The sequence below is a fragment of the Carassius carassius genome, chromosome 28, assembly GCF_963082965.1.
Source record: "Carassius carassius chromosome 28, fCarCar2.1, whole genome shotgun sequence".
Taxonomy (NCBI): domain Eukaryota; kingdom Metazoa; phylum Chordata; class Actinopteri; order Cypriniformes; family Cyprinidae; genus Carassius; species Carassius carassius.
In genome coordinates this window covers 7,937,843-7,955,043 of record NC_081782.1, presented here as the reverse complement: position 1 = coordinate 7,955,043, position 17,201 = coordinate 7,937,843, and the positions used below count along the sequence as shown (strand labels likewise).

The following is a 17,201-nucleotide window of genomic DNA, read 5'->3' as shown; positions in this document are numbered from 1 at the left end:
ATACTGGTTTTTCATTATGCACAGTATGTCGTCTCTCAATTTTCCAATCTGGCTGCGCTACACTCGCTGATTAATATTACAGCAGTCATAGTATCTTTCACTCTCACAATTGCTTGTTATTTGTCTTTTGCTGCTATGGCAACATGCAGCGGCTGCTTTTGTTCTTTAATTAATTGACTTCACAGCAGTTCCTTTATCTGGGGGCACACCATGCTGTTTTCAATTAGCAGTGAATAAATTGTCAGCAGATAGTTTCTCAGATTCTGTTGCTTTTGAAATGAGTCGCTCCCTGTCTTTGAGGTTATTGTGGTAGCGATGAAAAAATTGCTTTGAATCTTTTTCCTAACGTTATTCAAGGAATATTCTTTTTATGTTTTTATAATCATAAACTAACGTTCCAAGAACAGAAAGTTCTTAGGTCTACTGGTAAACTAATGGTTTTCAGTTAAAGGTATATTATTTTTTTGTTCTTTTTTTCTGTACTTTCCTTTCGCATCTGTTTGCAGCAGAATCCCTCTGCAGCTTGAGCAGATTATGTTCATGTTCTGATATTTACTAGCAATGTTTCTCGGCTCGCCAGCATAGCATGCAACACTGCGGCACGAATAAAAGCCATAAAAGCAGTCACAGAGAAGATAGGGAAAAGAGAAAGAGTGGGAAGAAAGTGAGGGAGCTATTTCCAGATGCATCTCATGTACGCACTTTGACTTCAGAAACATGTTTCTGTGAGATTGAATATGACATTTTTAAACATCTCATATATTTTTTTAAAGATAACCCAAATCTTGTTTTGACTGAGTCAGTGTTTATTAGTATGGGTGAGGTCAAGCAAGACTCTTTCATTGCAGTTTGATTGTTAGAATGTTAGAAGAAAAAAGCCCTTGAATGCCAGTATGTTTGGCGACCACTGGAGTGAGTGTTTGGAAAAGTCCACTGCACCTTTATGTCTTATAACTGACTGTAAATAATATTTAAAATCTCTGTTTTCTTTTTAAGTCCAGGGCCTACAAAGTGCACCGGGAAGAAAGTTGGATGTCTTCAGACTGGACGCACCTAAAAAAAATTCTGCTGATATGTCAGTACAGTTTTATGTCAGAATGATCTTCTTTTTTGTTGTTGTTGTAATGGTTTTCCACGAGATGGAGCCACGCATCCAAAAGGTTCCAAAGGCTGTTATAGATACCACCATCTTTTCATAGTTATGTTTGCATCTGGCCACAAGAGTGAGCCAAGCGCAGAGACATGATTCTGGATGAGACCGCAGTATCAGATGATTCAGGGTTTGATTTATATTAGTGTCAAAATGTGGATACTTGGAGTGAAGCTATAGTGTTACGTAAAATTGATTTATACTTTTAATCCTGCGGCTTTTGGTTTGCAAAATTTTGTTCTTCATATTTTACTTCACTGAAACACTTGCCATTTAAGTTACAGGTTTACCAACAATATTCCTTAAAAAAAAAAAAAAGAAAGAATTTCCTTATATAACATAACTCTGATGAAGCGAGAGGATGATGTTTGTTTATGACTGGAAATAAACATGTATGTTTCTTTAGATTTTCTTACATTTGTAATATCACTAGTAAAGAATAACTGTTTTCAAATTTAAAAAAATGTGAAGGTCTATACCACTCCTAATATGGACTAAAATAGCTCCCCATGTATATTATTATTAATTCATTAGGAACTACAAGATTTCCTTCTCGCACCCCAGCTTGTTGTGAAATGAATCCTCCACTCTTTGTGTTTTGCTTATTCAGTATTGAGAGGTGAGATCATAAAGACACACTGGTGCAAAGGAAAGGCTGGTGCACTGATGGTTTGCCAGTCTCTCCTGCTGCAGAGAGCTGAGCTACAGTATAAAAGCCCTCTCCCCTTCAGCTGAAGCCCATTTCTTGGTCTGAAGTCTCACAGTGGGGAAAGCAGGGATGAAGCTACTCTTTGCAGCTACTTTTGCGCTCTTTGTGCTGTCTGCCTTTGACCAGGCAGACTCCTCAGCTTATGACAAGATAGTGGCCCATAGTCGTATTCGAGCAAAGAAAGAAGGGTAAGAGATATTGTTCAATTTATTTATTAGCATTAAAATAAGAACGGTTATGATTTATATTTATGTTTTGTATATATATATATCTTTAAAATTTACATATGTCGCTGTTATTATTATTGTATTATTTAAACATTCTTTGTCCTTGTGCAACATAAGTAAACTGTAAAACTTCAATTAAAAAATTGGTGTATTATAGATTAGTCTATTAAGAATAAAACAGTTTATTTAAAAGTATATATTTGGGCTACCTGATAGAATGTTATTTGTGTTTTTTAAATAATTTTTATAATCTTAATTTTAATAATGTTACTTTATTTTTATTTAATTCTATTTTTCATATTTTGTTTGAAATTGTATTTTATTATTGTAATTTTCTAATAATTTTATCAAAAATGAACTTTGTGTATTATTTATTTATTTGTACAAAAAGCTTTAAAGTTAATATTATATTACTTTAGGTATATTTATATATACATTTATAATAATTTAATGGGTATATTTAAGAAATAGGTATATTAATGTGCATTGTTTTAATTTTATATTTATTTAATCCAATCTATTACCTTATTGTCCCAGTTTTAAAGAAAAGCACCATGCTGTCACACACACACACACACACACACACACACACACACACACACACACACACACACACACACACAAAGCATATCTATTGCACTCCTCTGTCTTAGCTTTACTCATTTCGTCCTGTCTTACCTTTACCTTTCTGCAGACCAAATGTGTGCGCTCTCCAGCAAGTGGAGGGGACAAAGAAGAAATACTTCAGCACTTGCCGTAATTGGTACCAAGGAGCCATCTGTGGAAAGAAAGCGTAAGTGTGATGTTTTATGATTTCTGGAAGCTATTACAAATCCTGTATCTTTGACAGACACCGGAAAGTTCCTGCTGCTCCAATGGTCAAAGGTGAAAGGTCACTGTTCCAACTGGTAAGAGTGCGTGAAGATTTCCAACACATATGATTTCCTACTTAAGCAGAGCTCCAAATGCAGCTTAATAGTTGAACTTACAATGCTTTAGACGACTTTGAAAAATACAAAATTTGACAGCAACAGTAGATTTACAGCAGCCTGGCTGCCAAAACAAAGAATGGATGAAAATAAATAGAATTACTTCACTGCTACCAACCAAATTCCATGCGTTACTACAGCACTCCACTCTTACAAACCACCAGAGAACTGCAGAACCCTAATTGGTATAAAATGGTGAGACCCACTGACATTGTCAGGACATGCCACTGATGATTAAAGAAGGCAGTAGCGCTTGCCCGGAGTGCTTGGCTTTTGTTGAAACAACTTTACTTAAATGTATGTCCTAAGGCAAAAATACACAGCTGTCTACAAAATGGAAATATCAGCAGGATCTTTTGTTTTTCGGGAAGCTCTGGCAAAACTAAGTGAACTTAATGATGTGTGAAATGTTAAAACCAACAACAACAAAAAAGATTGCAACATCTAGATCAACAATGTGCAGTAAGATGAGCGCAAAGTCCTAGTTTGAAGGTTCCTGTGATGACCTGGTGGTTTATGGAGAACAGCATGGTCAACCACAACCGTTGATTCATGCAGAGTTTGTTATGCCTCCGGTTTCAAATTCTTTTTCTGTGGTTGGAAAAGAGAGGAAACGGCAACGTAAAGAGGTTACCACCGTTGGGAGGTAACCTCCAGTGGTTTCAAATGTTCTTACTTTCAAATCCAGACTTGTCTGCGATATTCTTTAGATTTTCTGCTTCCCTTGCAGTTTTGATTATTAGAAAGCCAGGAACTGTTCTGCTCTGAGTGTCTTCTCAGACCATTACATAGCGGTCTGGCAATCTTTGTTTCGCCTGCATAATTGAGATGAGTATGACAGTCCTAGATGTCTTGCAACGATTGGCACAAAAAATGATATCACTGATGGCTTCTCAAAGTGCAGATGAGGGAAGATTGAAGATTACTTACTTTTGAAGTCTCCATTTTCATTCAAATGATCGGTTTAATGTTCTACAAAGCTTATCTAGATATATTTTGCTAGATATCTCCACCATCTGATGGCTTTAACTCCATCCTAATGGTTTGAATGTGCGTAATGTTGTGAAGACTTTGAACTGGTGACTCACTATAGGGAGAACTTCAGTGAAATTGGAAAATCTGACCTTCTCCCCTATGATTAATGTAGCCGTATTCCCTCAGACTGTCTGGTCAACAGGAGTCATGTTTTCCTACTGTTTTTGGGAGAGATTCTTTAGAAGCTCATGTTCTAGCGAGACTCTAATGACTTCATCGACATCCCTAGCCTCTTCTTTCACTGTGCTTCACTTCCATAGAAGACTCAGAGGCCAAAAATGATCTAAAACTATTGCTTCTGGATCCTCTGTACAGCGGTCACATAGAGCACAACTTTGAAATCCCAATTAGCTTCTTACAGTCTCGTGATTGCACAATCTCCGTGACTTGTCAGTTTCCAATGTTCCACAGAACTCAGCACTGGATGTCATTTATCATTTGGTGATTTGAAGGCTGTTTTATCTGTTTGGGGAATTCAGCAACTTGCATCACATGGAACCGATTTGCTGGTGTGGACATTTCCAAGTGCGGCAGCCCACTAGCCTTTAGTGTCCATGTGTAACTCTAGAGTGCATTTAATATCAGCAGCTTTGAGAATTTCTCAGCGGATTGTAACTCTCCAGTGGTGTTTTCTCAGAAAACCATATAAAAAACCCTGTTTCCCATTAAAATCTATATATTAACTCTACAATACAGCTACTATATAGTTGGTATAATTAGCTTAGGTAAGTTTTACTGAACCCTTTATTCATATTAAAAGCCTGTTATGATGCATATGAACTTGGAACTGCCTTATCACACACTAAGGAGAATGGAAAATAAAATAAACAACAATAATGATACATAAAAATATCTGTTTATGGTGATATTTAAAATCCTAATTTAAGTTCTAAAGTACGTCAAGTCTGCACAAGTCAAAAACATTATGTATTAAATGTACATGCTGCCTAATAAAATAATTTGATATGCACGGGTAGATTTATATTTAGATAGTTATGCATATTTATATGTTTTATAATGTATTATTTAATTATTGTTTATTAAATAATTTTTTAATATATTTTAATACATTATATATTTTCTTTATTATATTTTTGGCTTCTTAAATTTTAGCAAGAACAAAATGGCTTTTCATCCATGAGATTCAATTTGTGTGGTCATGGAAACATATTTACAAGCTTGGTTGGAAGGTTTAAAGAGCTGCTTTCAATGAAAACAGAAAAGTCATAGAATGCGCCCTTTATTACTGGAAAACTGCTGATTCGACATTTCCTTCCATTGTACATTGTAACTTCCAAACCAACATTTCACTGGGTTCTAAATTTGCTTTAAAGGCATCCTGGATCCAAAAAATACCCCTCAGCCTTACCAAACCACCTATCTGGTCTCAGTGCTTCAGGGCAGTATTAATGCAATTCTGTGAAAACATAATGATAGTGGAATACGGCTCAAACCTCAGGACCACATAGCATGTTTATGTACAAAGACAGTTAATGGTTACCATATGGTCAGACTCTCTGTCCAGGACCACGAACTGTATTATCATTAAAACCGGGATAGCTTGTGACGATGAGCGAATGGCATCCAAGAAAAAAATGAATTTGAGCCTGTACACTGCTGGTATTGTATTTTTTCAAATGACGTCATATTTCTGAGATTTAATACTAGCTTAACATATGTTCTACTTGTTTTCTATCTTTCTTCTTCATCCAGGACTGTGTTGTATGAGTGCTGCCCAGGTTACATGAAGATGGATGGTATGCGCGGCTGTCCTGCAGGTTGGTTTCTTAATAGTTGTTACTGGCTAGTCAGACATTGAAAAAATGCATTAATTAGATTGTAAAGCTGATCCTACAGCCAATTTGTGTCATTTTTCTTGCAGTTGCTCCCATTGACAACGTTTTTGGCACCCTTGGCCTGGTCAAAGCCACAACGACCCAGGACTACTCTGCTCTATCCAAGCTACGGGAAGAGATCGAAGGCCCTGGGTCGTACACTTTCTTTGCCCCCAGTAATGAAGCCTGGGATCTTCTCGATCAGGTAGCATTTCATTCCTTCTTCCTTATGCAGCACACATTTTACATTTGAGTAATTTCTTTAATGTTTTGCATTGTCTTGCTCTTTGTCCTATAGGAGGTAAGGAATGCTCTGGTGAGCAATGTTAATATTGAACTTTACAATGCTCTACACTATCACATGGTCAACAAACGTCTGCTTACCAAAGACCTCAAGAACGGAATGACTGCCACCTCCATGTACAATGACTTGAACCTGCTCATCAATCATTACTCCAATGGGGTAAGTTGATATCTTGAGAAATGGAGGGTTACATTATAGGTTACTTGCGTCTGCGTCTCCATGAGGAACTTACATGTGGTTCTCATTCAGGTTGTCACAGTGAACTGTGCCAGGATCATTCACGGCAACCAGGTGGCCACTAATGGAGTGGTCCACGTCATTGACCGTGTCATCACGGCTGTTGGCAACACTATTCAGAGTGTGATCGAAGTGGACGACGACCTGAAAACTTTGAGCGTAAGTCTTAAGGAGACTTGGAACCCTGTAATCCAGGGGTGGGGAACGTTGATCCTGGAGGGCCTGTGTCCCTGCAGAGTTTAGCTCCAACCCTAATCAAACACACCTAAACAAGCTAACCAAGGTCTTCAGAATACAGGTAGGTTTTTTTTTAGGGTTGGAGCTAAACTCAGCAGGGACACAGGCCCTCCAGGATCAACGTTTCCCACCCCTGCTGTAGTCAATGAACCAAATTTGTTTATGCTCAATTTTTTCTCCAGACTGTGGCCACTGAATCTGGTTTGATTGGGAAGCTGGGTCAACCGGGACACTTCACCCTGTTCGCCCCAACCAATGATGCCTTTGACAAGCTAGGAGGAGAGGTTCTGGATAGGCTTATGGAAGACAAGAATTCCCTCCAAGGTAAAACTAAGCACCAAGATGTAAAGCCCAATGTGCTATTCTCGAACAGAGTGCTTTAAGTTGCTGAAGGGAAACGTTAAGTCCCATATTGATGGCAGACTTGGCACAAAGAAAGGCTTTATTCTTATTTAATGAGACAAAGGTGCAGGAAATCAGGAGACTGGTGGTTCCATCGTGGTGTGTTTGTTGATCTGAGTCAACTGAGTGAGGCCAAGTGTTGTTTCAACCCCTTTCAAACCAGATGGGCCTGCTGTACCCCAAGCTGTTGACCTGGAATTCTCAGACAGTTGGCAAACAGTGCCATTACCACACTTATGGGACTACTTTGAGATTTAGACAGAGTTACAGTTGAGCCACTTGGAGATGAGATCAAATCTGAAGGTTTTTGGCAGTAGAACTAAAGTTTATTGGTGTGTCTTATAGTATTTTCAAAATACTGTGGTTGATGTTTGCTTTGGAGTTAGGAAACACTAGTTTTCCCGGTGATCATGTAAAAGAATTACGTAATGCCCACTCTCATGAATATAAGGTTTGTCTAAAATACATTAAGGGATATATTAACTACCCAAGTGAAAACTAAAATAAAACTAATATTATTGCCAACTCTGTTGTGCCAAGCAGAAAGATATTTGATCTGCTACTTAAGCGAAGGGAAATGAAAAAGGAAAACTCCAAGCTTAACCTTCATACTGATGCCTGGTACAGTTATCTATTCACCGCATATACACGTAATACCATCAAATTCAGCACATGGCAAGAAAACAATGGCTTGTGTTTTCCAGACTGATCCAGAATTCATTATATAGCCGTTAAAGCAGCATGTTCATCTTAAGGCCAAAGGAGAAAGATCTAAGACCTTCTGAAAAGAGCATCATCCTTGTCTTGCCAAAAACATATAGATAGGAAACAGCTGTTAGCTTTACAATCCAGTGAAAATTGGCGGCAATGGGATCTCTGCCCTCTTTTTAGTCCCTAGCCAGATATTTGACGTGAGATCAGAGCGCTCCATTTGCATTCAAATGGCTTGGAGCTGCTGAGAGACTCACTAGGAGAGGACCCAAAGGCTCCCAAGGACCCCTTATGGAAACGAATGGGAGATGCAGTGTCATAATGGATTACATGCTTGCATTCACATGCTATCTACATAATATATAAATAAACCATAAAATGTTAAAGACAAATTTTAAAGGTCATAAAATGAAAGTTTTGTGGCTTTAGGCCCATGTATGTTAGCTTTGAAGATACTGTTTCTATATGCTGGTGCCTAACTTAGTAGATACATGAATTTCAAATAAAAACCATTCTCTTCCAGGAAATCAGATTAGAAATTTGATCATATTTGTTGCACTACACAGATTTATATTCAGTCAAAAGCTCTCTAGAAGGAGATCTGTAATCGACTAGCAAGGAAAAATTATTTTTTCGACATGCCTTAACTTTCTGGAGCTATGCTTGCCAAGTGATTTAATGCAAATTTATTTGACGCAAATACCATGTTAAATCACTGTGCAAAACTGTCATTTAGCATTTTTGGTAAGATGCATTTGCAAATCCGACTCATTCCCATTTGTGATATGTTCTAAACATAAAAAAATAAAAAAATACAAAATAACAAATGTCATTTTTCCATGATTTCCTCATATCTCATGAGGCGTGTAAGAGGAATAACAGATGTGCTTGGATGACAGAGACTAATGTTTCTTCTCTTCCAGCTCTCTTCAACTACCATCTGTTGAACTCTGTTCAGTGCTCTGAGGCCATCATGGCCGGCACATCTTATGAGACCCTGGAGGGCAGCAATATTGAGATTGGCTGTGATGGAGATAGTCTCACAGTCAACGGCATCAAGATGGTACTCAAGAAGGACATCGTCACCTCCAATGGAGTCATCCACCTCATCGATCAAGTCCTCATGCCCAACTCTGGTTAGCTTTACCTCTTACCATCCTTCAGAAATCATTCTAACATGCTTTTTAAATATTAGAACTTTGCTTTTTTCTTCAAAGCTAAGCAGGTTATGGAGTTGGTTGGACAATCTCAGGGCACCTTCAGTGACATGTTGACAGAGCTGGGCTTGTCTGCAGCTATGAGACCCCAGGCTGAGTACACGCTCCTGGCTCCACTGAACATAGCCTTCAACGGTAAGCAGACAAGTCTGAAAACATGTCAATCTCTCTTTCTACCTCCCTTTGACTAACTCTCATAGTCTCATAGTTACCTTAACACAGTGCTGGTTTCTTCTTATTTCATTTTCTGTTTTAATTCTACCTCAACAAAGCCTGTGTTCTTTCAATTTCTGATGTGGCTTGCCTCTGTTAACCTCTGCAGTCCCATAACTATAACTTTGATTCCTCACGGGAAAGCTGGTGTAAAAACAGATTATTCATACCGTGCATGTGTATGGAAAATGGCAGCTTGCTGACACGGTAGCTGTATCTGTTAATCTCTGGGCCTCATTGTGCTTCAAGCACTGTAAAGATGGTGAAAGAAACTGGAGGTGAAAGCTTCTGTTATCCCACCTCCCAAATAGAAGGTTTCAGACATCACAGGAGGTTAGGCTAGATCTTTCACCTCATCATCACAAGTTTGTAGTTCATTTGTGGCCAATGACAGGTGAACACATTCATCACATTATACTTTCAGGGTAAATTGTTCATTTTACTAGGCTGCATGGGGGGAAAGAGACAATGCCTGGGGTTACAATAACTAAAAGTCCTGTCTGGGAATGCACATTCCAAAAAAATGCTCTCTACTAAAGGCCGGCTAAGTTTTTACTTGTTGCAGTTTAAAACATATTCTGTTTCTGCGGTATAGCCTCTTTGGTAATGTGAATGTTTTAATCTATAATGTTGCTCGGTTTTTCTAATCACACTAAATCAGAGTTACATAGTAACACGTTACAAATGTTGTGACAATTTAGTTTTTTAGTGCAAACCTTTTTTCCTTCTGTAATCTAGATGAGGTGATGTCCATGGACCAGAGCTTCCTGAAGATCATTCTGGAAAACCACATCCTGAAGAGCAAGATTGTGCTGAGTCAGCTGTACAATGGTCAGCGCCTGGAAACACTTGCAGGAAAATTTCTCAGAGTCTTCGTTTACCGCACAGTCAGTGTTGTTTTATGTCCTTCTTCTTGATTAGCTGATATTTTGTAAAATCCGTATGGTAAAAAAAAATTGTATATATAAAAATAAAATTAATTGAAAATAATGAATTAATTGAATGATTAATTAATTCATTAAATGGTTTATTTAATCATACATTTTACTGCTTATATGTATGTATATATTTAAGTATTTAAGTATGTAAGTATATATAAGTATTTTTATGAGACGGCTACTACATAATATTTATTTTAAATGTTATTTATAGAAATGTGTTTTAAATATTTGTTCATCAGATATTTGCCCTTTGCTTATAATTCGAAATATATTGTAAATAATAAATAGAAAGTAGTCACTTTTCCAAGGTTGGAAAAACTCAGTCATTAATAGCGGAAACAGTTTCCATTAGTAAACTCAGATGAAGTGAACTGTCTCATAATATTTTAACTACGCAGGCTGTCTGCATTGAGAATTCCTGCTTGATCCGTGGAAGCAAAGAAGGAAGTAACGGTGCCCTCCATCTCATGAAGACCCTGATCACACCAGCAGATTCAAGCATGTACCAACTTCTGTTGAAAAACGGAGCCTTCAAGTAAGATAAATGACATGTTTGCACAGTCAAAGTGAAGATCAGTTTCTTGTTCTTGTCTTGACTGAATCATTTCATTGCTGCAGGATCTTTTTGTCCCTGATGGAGACAGCTGGCCTGACTGATCTGCTCAAACAGGAAGGAGATTTCACACTTTTTGCTCCCACAGATGAAGCTTTTGCAGTGCTCAGCGAGAGAGACTTGTCCCTTTTGAAGAGTGAGTCCTTTCATACATGTCATTTTCAAGACACACCACATCTAGAATTACTGTTTAGCTGTGTTTTAGGATTAATGAGATTAAAGATGATAGACGGAGGCTACAGGATGTGACAGCGTCTCTTCTCTGTGATCAGGTGACATTAACGCCCTTAGAGCAATCCTGCTCTATCACTTCAGTAACGGCATCTTCATCGGAGGAGGCTTGGAGACTGGGGTCACTAACCTCCTGAAAACTCTCCAGGGCAGCAATTTGAAAGTGTTGTTTGTAAGTATCAAGCAATCTGAAATTAATTTCCAGTCATAACATCTGTTTTAGGGACACATGCGAGAATCTTTATCAGAGTATGATTCCGCTCTGTCAAATAAAGTTTCATGGTGGGAATTTCTTGTGAGCAAAATCAAAATATTCTTTGTAGAAAACCACTTATCTTGATAGAACCTCTGATTTAATGTTTATAGAAGAGCTAAAGTGGTAAAGAATCATTTTAAAATGTATGTATTTATTGATGTTGTTATCTTAATATACAGTAACTTTACATTGTAAAGGTGACTAAACATTCTGTTTCTTTGATTAAATAAAATTTTTATCTTTTGTAAGTTAATATTGTAAACTACTTGTAAACTAACCTAACTAATCAAATCAGTCATTATTTAATGTGACTGAATACATTAGCTTACACCAATAAAAAAAAAAAAATATATATTATTATTCAGATCAGATAGGTACAACTCCTAAATATAACAAGAACCTGTATTATCTCAGGTATTATACTTTTTTTTTTTAAATTTAATTTATTTTAATTTAATTTAATTTAATTTAATTTAATTTAATTTGTTTGATTTATAAATTAATTATAATTTATTAAAATAAAATATGAAGAAATAAAAGAAATATTACAGAAGTGGTGGTAATAAAATATTACAGTGGTGTTTTTTTTATTTATTTTTTTCATATGTAAAATATACAAAAATATTTAATTTATTTCAGTGCTTTTTGTTTTTTAATACTTATTATTGTATATTTTGTTCAAATTTTTAAAAAGTGAAAAAATAAAAAGCATAATGTAATATTTCATGTTTTATTTGTTTATTTAAATGTATTTCTTTACAATTTGTAGGCAAATGGGAGCATGTTGGTCAACACTGTGAAAGTTCCTGATTCTGATCAAATGGCCACAAATGGAGTCATTCATTTTGTTAGGACTCTTCTGTATCCAGAGGGTGAGGGTTATGAAATTATGCCTCTACTTTTGCAGTCGCCTTTTTTTTTTCCTTTTCAAATCAAATCCATGTTTAAGAACTGTGTTCTATTTTAAAGATATACCGGTTGGGAACCAGGACCTCCTTTCACTCCTGAGAAGGATCATCCGATACATCCAGATTAAGGTATTGAATTGCAGCATGCTCCTTCAAAACCATGTCATAAGCATGAAGTAGTTCACATAAAGGGCTGTTTAGAGGACTCTGTTGCCCTGAAGGTATGGGCTTAACTTGATTATGTGCAACCAAATGCAGGCTTCATGCCTCGATGCGATCTCACAGAGCAGCTATGCAGTGTAATCCAAATGTCATATTTTTCGCTTTATGTAATTTTACTGACATGCCTAAACATTGTAATAGACTGGATATATACAACCCGAATTCCGGAAAAGTTGGGACGTTTTTTAAATTTTAATAAAATGAAAACTAAAGGAATTTCAAATCACATGAGCCAATATTTTATTCACAATAGAACATAGATAACGTAGCAAATGTTTAAACTGAGAAATTTTACACTTTTATCCACTTAATTAGCTCATTTAAAATTTAATGCCTGCTACAGGTCTCAAAAAAGTTGGCACGGGGGCAACAAATGGCTAAAAAAGCAAGCAATTTTGAAAAGATTCAGCTGGGAGAACATCTAGTGATTAATTAAGTTAATTGATATCAGGTCTGTAACATGATTAGCTATAAAAGCTTTGTCTTAGAGAAGCAGAGTCTCTCAGAAGTAAAGATGGGCAGAGGCTCTCCAATCTGTGAAAGACTGCGTAAAAAAATTGTGGAAAACTTTAAAAACAATGTTCCTCAACGTCAAATTGCAAAGGCTTTGCAAATCTCATCATCTACAGTGCATAACATCATCAAAAGATTCAGAGAAACTGGAGAAATCTCTGTGCGTAAGGGACAAGGCCGGAGACCTTTATTGGATGCCCGTGGTCTTCGGGCTCTCAGACGACACTGCATCACTCATTGGCATGATTGTGTCAATGACATTACTAAATGGGCCCAGGAATACTTTCAGAAACCACTGTCGGTAAACACAATCCGCCGTGCCATCAGCAGATGCCAACTAAAGCTCTATCATGCAAAAAGGAAGCCATATGTGAACATGGTCCAGAAGCGCCGTCGTGTCCTGTGGGCCAAGGCTCATTTAAAATGGACTATTTCAAAGTGGAATAGTGTTTTATGGTCAGACGAGTCCAAATTTGACATACATGTTGGAAATCACGGACGCCGTGTCCTCCGGGCTAAAGAGGAGGGAGACCTTCCAGCATGTTATCAGCGTTCAGTTCAAAAGCCAGCATCTCTGATGGTATGGGGGTGCATAAGTGCATACGGTATGGGCAGCTTGCATGTTTTGGAAGGCTCTGTGAATGCTGAAAGGTATATAAAGGTTTTAGAGCAACATATGCTTCCCTCCAAACAACGTCTATTTCAGGGAAGGCCTTGTTTATTTCAGCAGGACAATGCAAAACCACATACTGCAGCTATAACAACAGCATGGCTTCGTCGTAGAAGAGTCCGGGTGCTAACCTGGCCTGCCTGCAGTCCAGATCTTTCACCTATAGAGAACATTTGGCACATCATTAAACGAAAAATACGTCAAAGACGACCACGAACTCTTCAGCAGCTGGAAATCTATATAAGGCAAGAATGGGACCAAATTCCAACAGCAAAACTCCAGCAACTCATAGCCTCAATGCCCAGACGTCTTCAAACTGTTTTGAAAAGAAAAGGAGATGCTACACCATGGTAAACATGCCCCGTCCCAACTATTTTGAGACCTGTAGCAGAAATCAAAATTGAAATGAGCTCATTTTGTGCATAAAATTGTAAACTTTCTCAGTTTAAACATTTGCTATGTTATCTATGTTCTATTGTGAATAAAATATTGGCTCATGTGATTTGAAAGTCTTTTAGTTTTCATTTTATTAAAATTTAAAAAACGTCCCAACTTTTCCGGAATTCGGGTTGTACATGTATGTATTTTCTTTTGTAGTTTGTCTCTGGATACAGATATCAGGAGATCCCTCTGACATTCATAAGTATGTATTTCAAAAACTGGTTTCATGTCAATGCAATCATTTTTTTTATTATCTATTTTCTCAAAAATGTCAGTTTTCTTTAGATCTGACATAATCATGTTTGAATTTTTTCCCTTTAGAAAGAGTGATCACAGGTAATTGACACCAATGCAGCTCATTATTAACGAGAGGGCTAAATTATTGATTTGTTGCATCTGTCTAATGAGTATTGTTTTTTATATATGCAGTCCATAGGGAGCCCACCATCACCAAGGTGACACGGGTTATTGAGGGCCCAACAAAAATTAAAAAGGTTACCCGTGTGATTGAAGGTAAGCCCTCAGTCACTAAGGTCACCAGGGTAATCGAAGGAGATCCTAGCGTGACTAAGGTTACCAGAGTCATCGAAGGGGATTCAACTCTTACCACAGTCATTGACGGTAAACAGCATTTAACTCACCCATAATATTAACATTTGCGTGTGTGTGTGTGTGTGTACATATTTGTTATAATGTATGCTATATATATTAAATATGTGTTGTCTTTTATTCATACTGTCATACACCAACGCCTGGTTTCATAGACAGGGCTTAGCCTAAACCAGGATTAGGCCATAGTTCAATTAGGACATTTAAGTAATTTTTATAAACATGCCTTAGAAAAAAACATTACTGGTGTGCATCTTGAGACAAAACAAAGGCACTGATATATTTTAAGATCAATCAGTACAAGTTTCTTTCATTTGAAACAACTCAGACTTGCATTTTAGTCTAGGATTAGGCTTAAGCCTTGTCTGTGAAACCGGGGGCAAATGTGTTATAATGTTACTTAAAATTATGAAAAGCATGTGATTTTAAAACAGTTCAGTTGTAGCTCAAGCCAGAACCCATCCTTTCCTGGACCTGGATTTAATAATTATTGACACCTGCTTAATGTTTTGCATCAACAAGTCCTGAATCCGATATGGAGCTTTATGGTAGAGTGTGACACTTTATTAGCATGCTAGCGCCAGCGCTAACAGTCAACTCCGCTTTGTGCTCCTCATTCCAAACTTTTTTTCCAATAGATTTTTGTCATATTCCAGGTAGCGGAATATAGTTTGCCATTTTATTGTGCTAAAGATACTGGTAAAAGAATGCTAAACCTTTTGATTTATTGTTCTCTCTTTTATATTCTTGGGATACTCTTTACCTTTTGGATCTCTTTTAGCTACGATACAGGCTACAGAGTGAAGCCGGCCCACTCAACCACTAATATTTCCACCTTTTTCCTTTTCTTTCTAGTTCCTCATGTATAATCAGATACATGCGAGTATCATTCATTATTTCTTCTTCTTTCCTGCTAGGTTTTGGCGAGAATCCTGGAGAAATCACAAAGTTCATTGAAGGTAAGATTCTGACGTTAGGTAGGCTATCTCAAGCTACATTGTCCCAACACTGTTGACCTTTATGTCTTTTGTTAATCTGTTTCCAGAGGGAAGAGTGTCTCGAAAACCAGGTAGATAATTTACTAAAGAGTGATTAGCATCTTGTTTGACAGCATGGCAGTAATGTCATGCCTATCAATTATTGCAAAAACTTGAGGTAACCCATTTTTTCATATTATTTTAGCAGTTCCCCGGAGGAGACCCTAAATCAAGACCAGCCGCAGTGAACCCAAGTAGAAAACAAGACCTGAGGAGTATAGCATATACCTCCTTTATTTACTTGTGCAATGGTTCAGAACCTACCATGTTGGAGTTGAGTTTAAGGCAAAAGAAAAACAATCTGGATTTTAGTCATTCATGTTGCACCAGAGATAATAGATGATTTTGTTCAAGTACATTTGGTCCAAACAGGAATATGAAATTCCCCATTCATATGTAAATATTTCAAGCTTTCTCTTTTTTTTTCATTGTAAAATGTGGTTTGAAAAAGCACAGGTTCATAAATGTGACTTGATACACAACATCTGATGCTGTCTGATGATTTTTTGTTCAAACAATTTAGAAACCTTTGTACAACCATGCATCATGTGTGGAGTACTGGTACACTTAAAAACTTAAAGTGTTTATATGAAATACATGGTATTGGGAAGAGTTGCCTTAAACCACTAATATGAATTTATTTTTTTGAGGTTTACCATTGCATGGACAATGATTTTATGGTGCTCATGTTTAGATGGTGTAAAATCTAAAATAAAGATAGAAATTGTGTAGCATTGTTTTGTTCTAAAATCTCAAATCGTTTTCATGTTTCTTTTCTGGTGGGATAGAGGGTAAATGTTCTTCTTTAGTGTTTTGTGTGTGTTCTGTATGTAAGTGTGTCCATTTGTATAAACCGTGCATATATGTGCTGAACAATGCATGCTTTGAAGGTTCAAAGCTTTATCTCAAACTGAATTTTCATGTTTCCAGTTCAAATTTAATTCAACATGAACAGGTTTTGGCTACTTTGTATTATTTTTCAATTTCCATAATAAACTCAACTTGTAGACACGGAAATGTGTGTCAGTTTTGTAAGTTACATAATGTTAACACGTTTACATTTTTTTTAAATAAAAATATTTTGAGTGTTAACATTTTATTAGTATTGAAGCACTATTTTTGCCAAGTACTATGACATGTAAGCTAACAGTTTTCAAGGTGAAAAATATATTTGCAACGCAAAAATATCTTGCAAATGTTGGATGCAGGCTAAGATACTGTAAAAGCCCTGTTTATCAGAATAAAGTATTTCAAAAATACCATTTCCAATATAATGGTTCATATTTTAGCACAGTCGCCACAAAAAAGTCCATATTTTTAAGTTTAATTTTGCATAGGTTTTCAAGAATTTCACGTCCATACATCCATCTGAAATTACTTGATTAATGCCTGATTTCTCAGAGAGTGTGACTTACAGTATTTGTGCATTTCTCAACTTCAAGTTTATTGTTTATTTTTTTATGTAGTGTGAATTTACCCTCTGGAGGTACAAAT

The 17,201-nt window shown here is 36.7% G+C and overlaps 1 protein-coding gene across 1 annotated transcript; it reads left to right on the top strand.

The window, feature by feature from the left end:
* The first annotated feature begins 1,873 nt into the window (after window positions 1–1,873).
* On the top strand, window positions 1,874–16,724 carry LOC132107842 (periostin-like). The gene is made up of 20 exons (XM_059514137.1): window positions 1,874–2,047; window positions 2,781–2,879; window positions 5,824–5,888; window positions 5,993–6,150; window positions 6,244–6,408; window positions 6,499–6,645; window positions 6,906–7,047; window positions 8,760–8,972; window positions 9,054–9,188; window positions 10,005–10,153; window positions 10,606–10,742; window positions 10,826–10,956; window positions 11,093–11,223; window positions 12,077–12,179; window positions 12,277–12,344; window positions 14,218–14,263; window positions 14,383–14,397; window positions 14,470–14,682; window positions 15,588–15,647; window positions 15,853–16,724. Exons 1-20 carry the CDS (start codon window positions 1,929–1,931, stop codon window positions 15,873–15,875), a joined length of 2,319 nt encoding a protein of 772 aa, XP_059370120.1. The 5' UTR covers window positions 1,874–1,928; the 3' UTR covers window positions 15,876–16,724.
* Window positions 16,725–17,201: the final 477 nt, after the last annotated feature.

What these genes read in the sequence shown, in the direction of transcription:
- LOC132107842 (XM_059514137.1), top strand. Translation starts at nt 1,929, where the DNA reads ATGAAGCTACTCTTTGCAGCTACTTTTGCGCTCTTTGTGCTGTCTGCC. An exon ending in GCAATTTGAAAGTGTTGTTT is followed by an intron (nt 11,224 to 12,076) that starts GTAAGTATCAAG and finishes TACAATTTGTAG; the next exon opens with GCAAATGGGAGCATGTTGGT. An exon ending in TCTTACCACAGTCATTGACG is followed by an intron (nt 14,683 to 15,587) that starts GTAAACAGCATT and finishes CTTTCCTGCTAG; the next exon opens with GTTTTGGCGAGAATCCTGGA.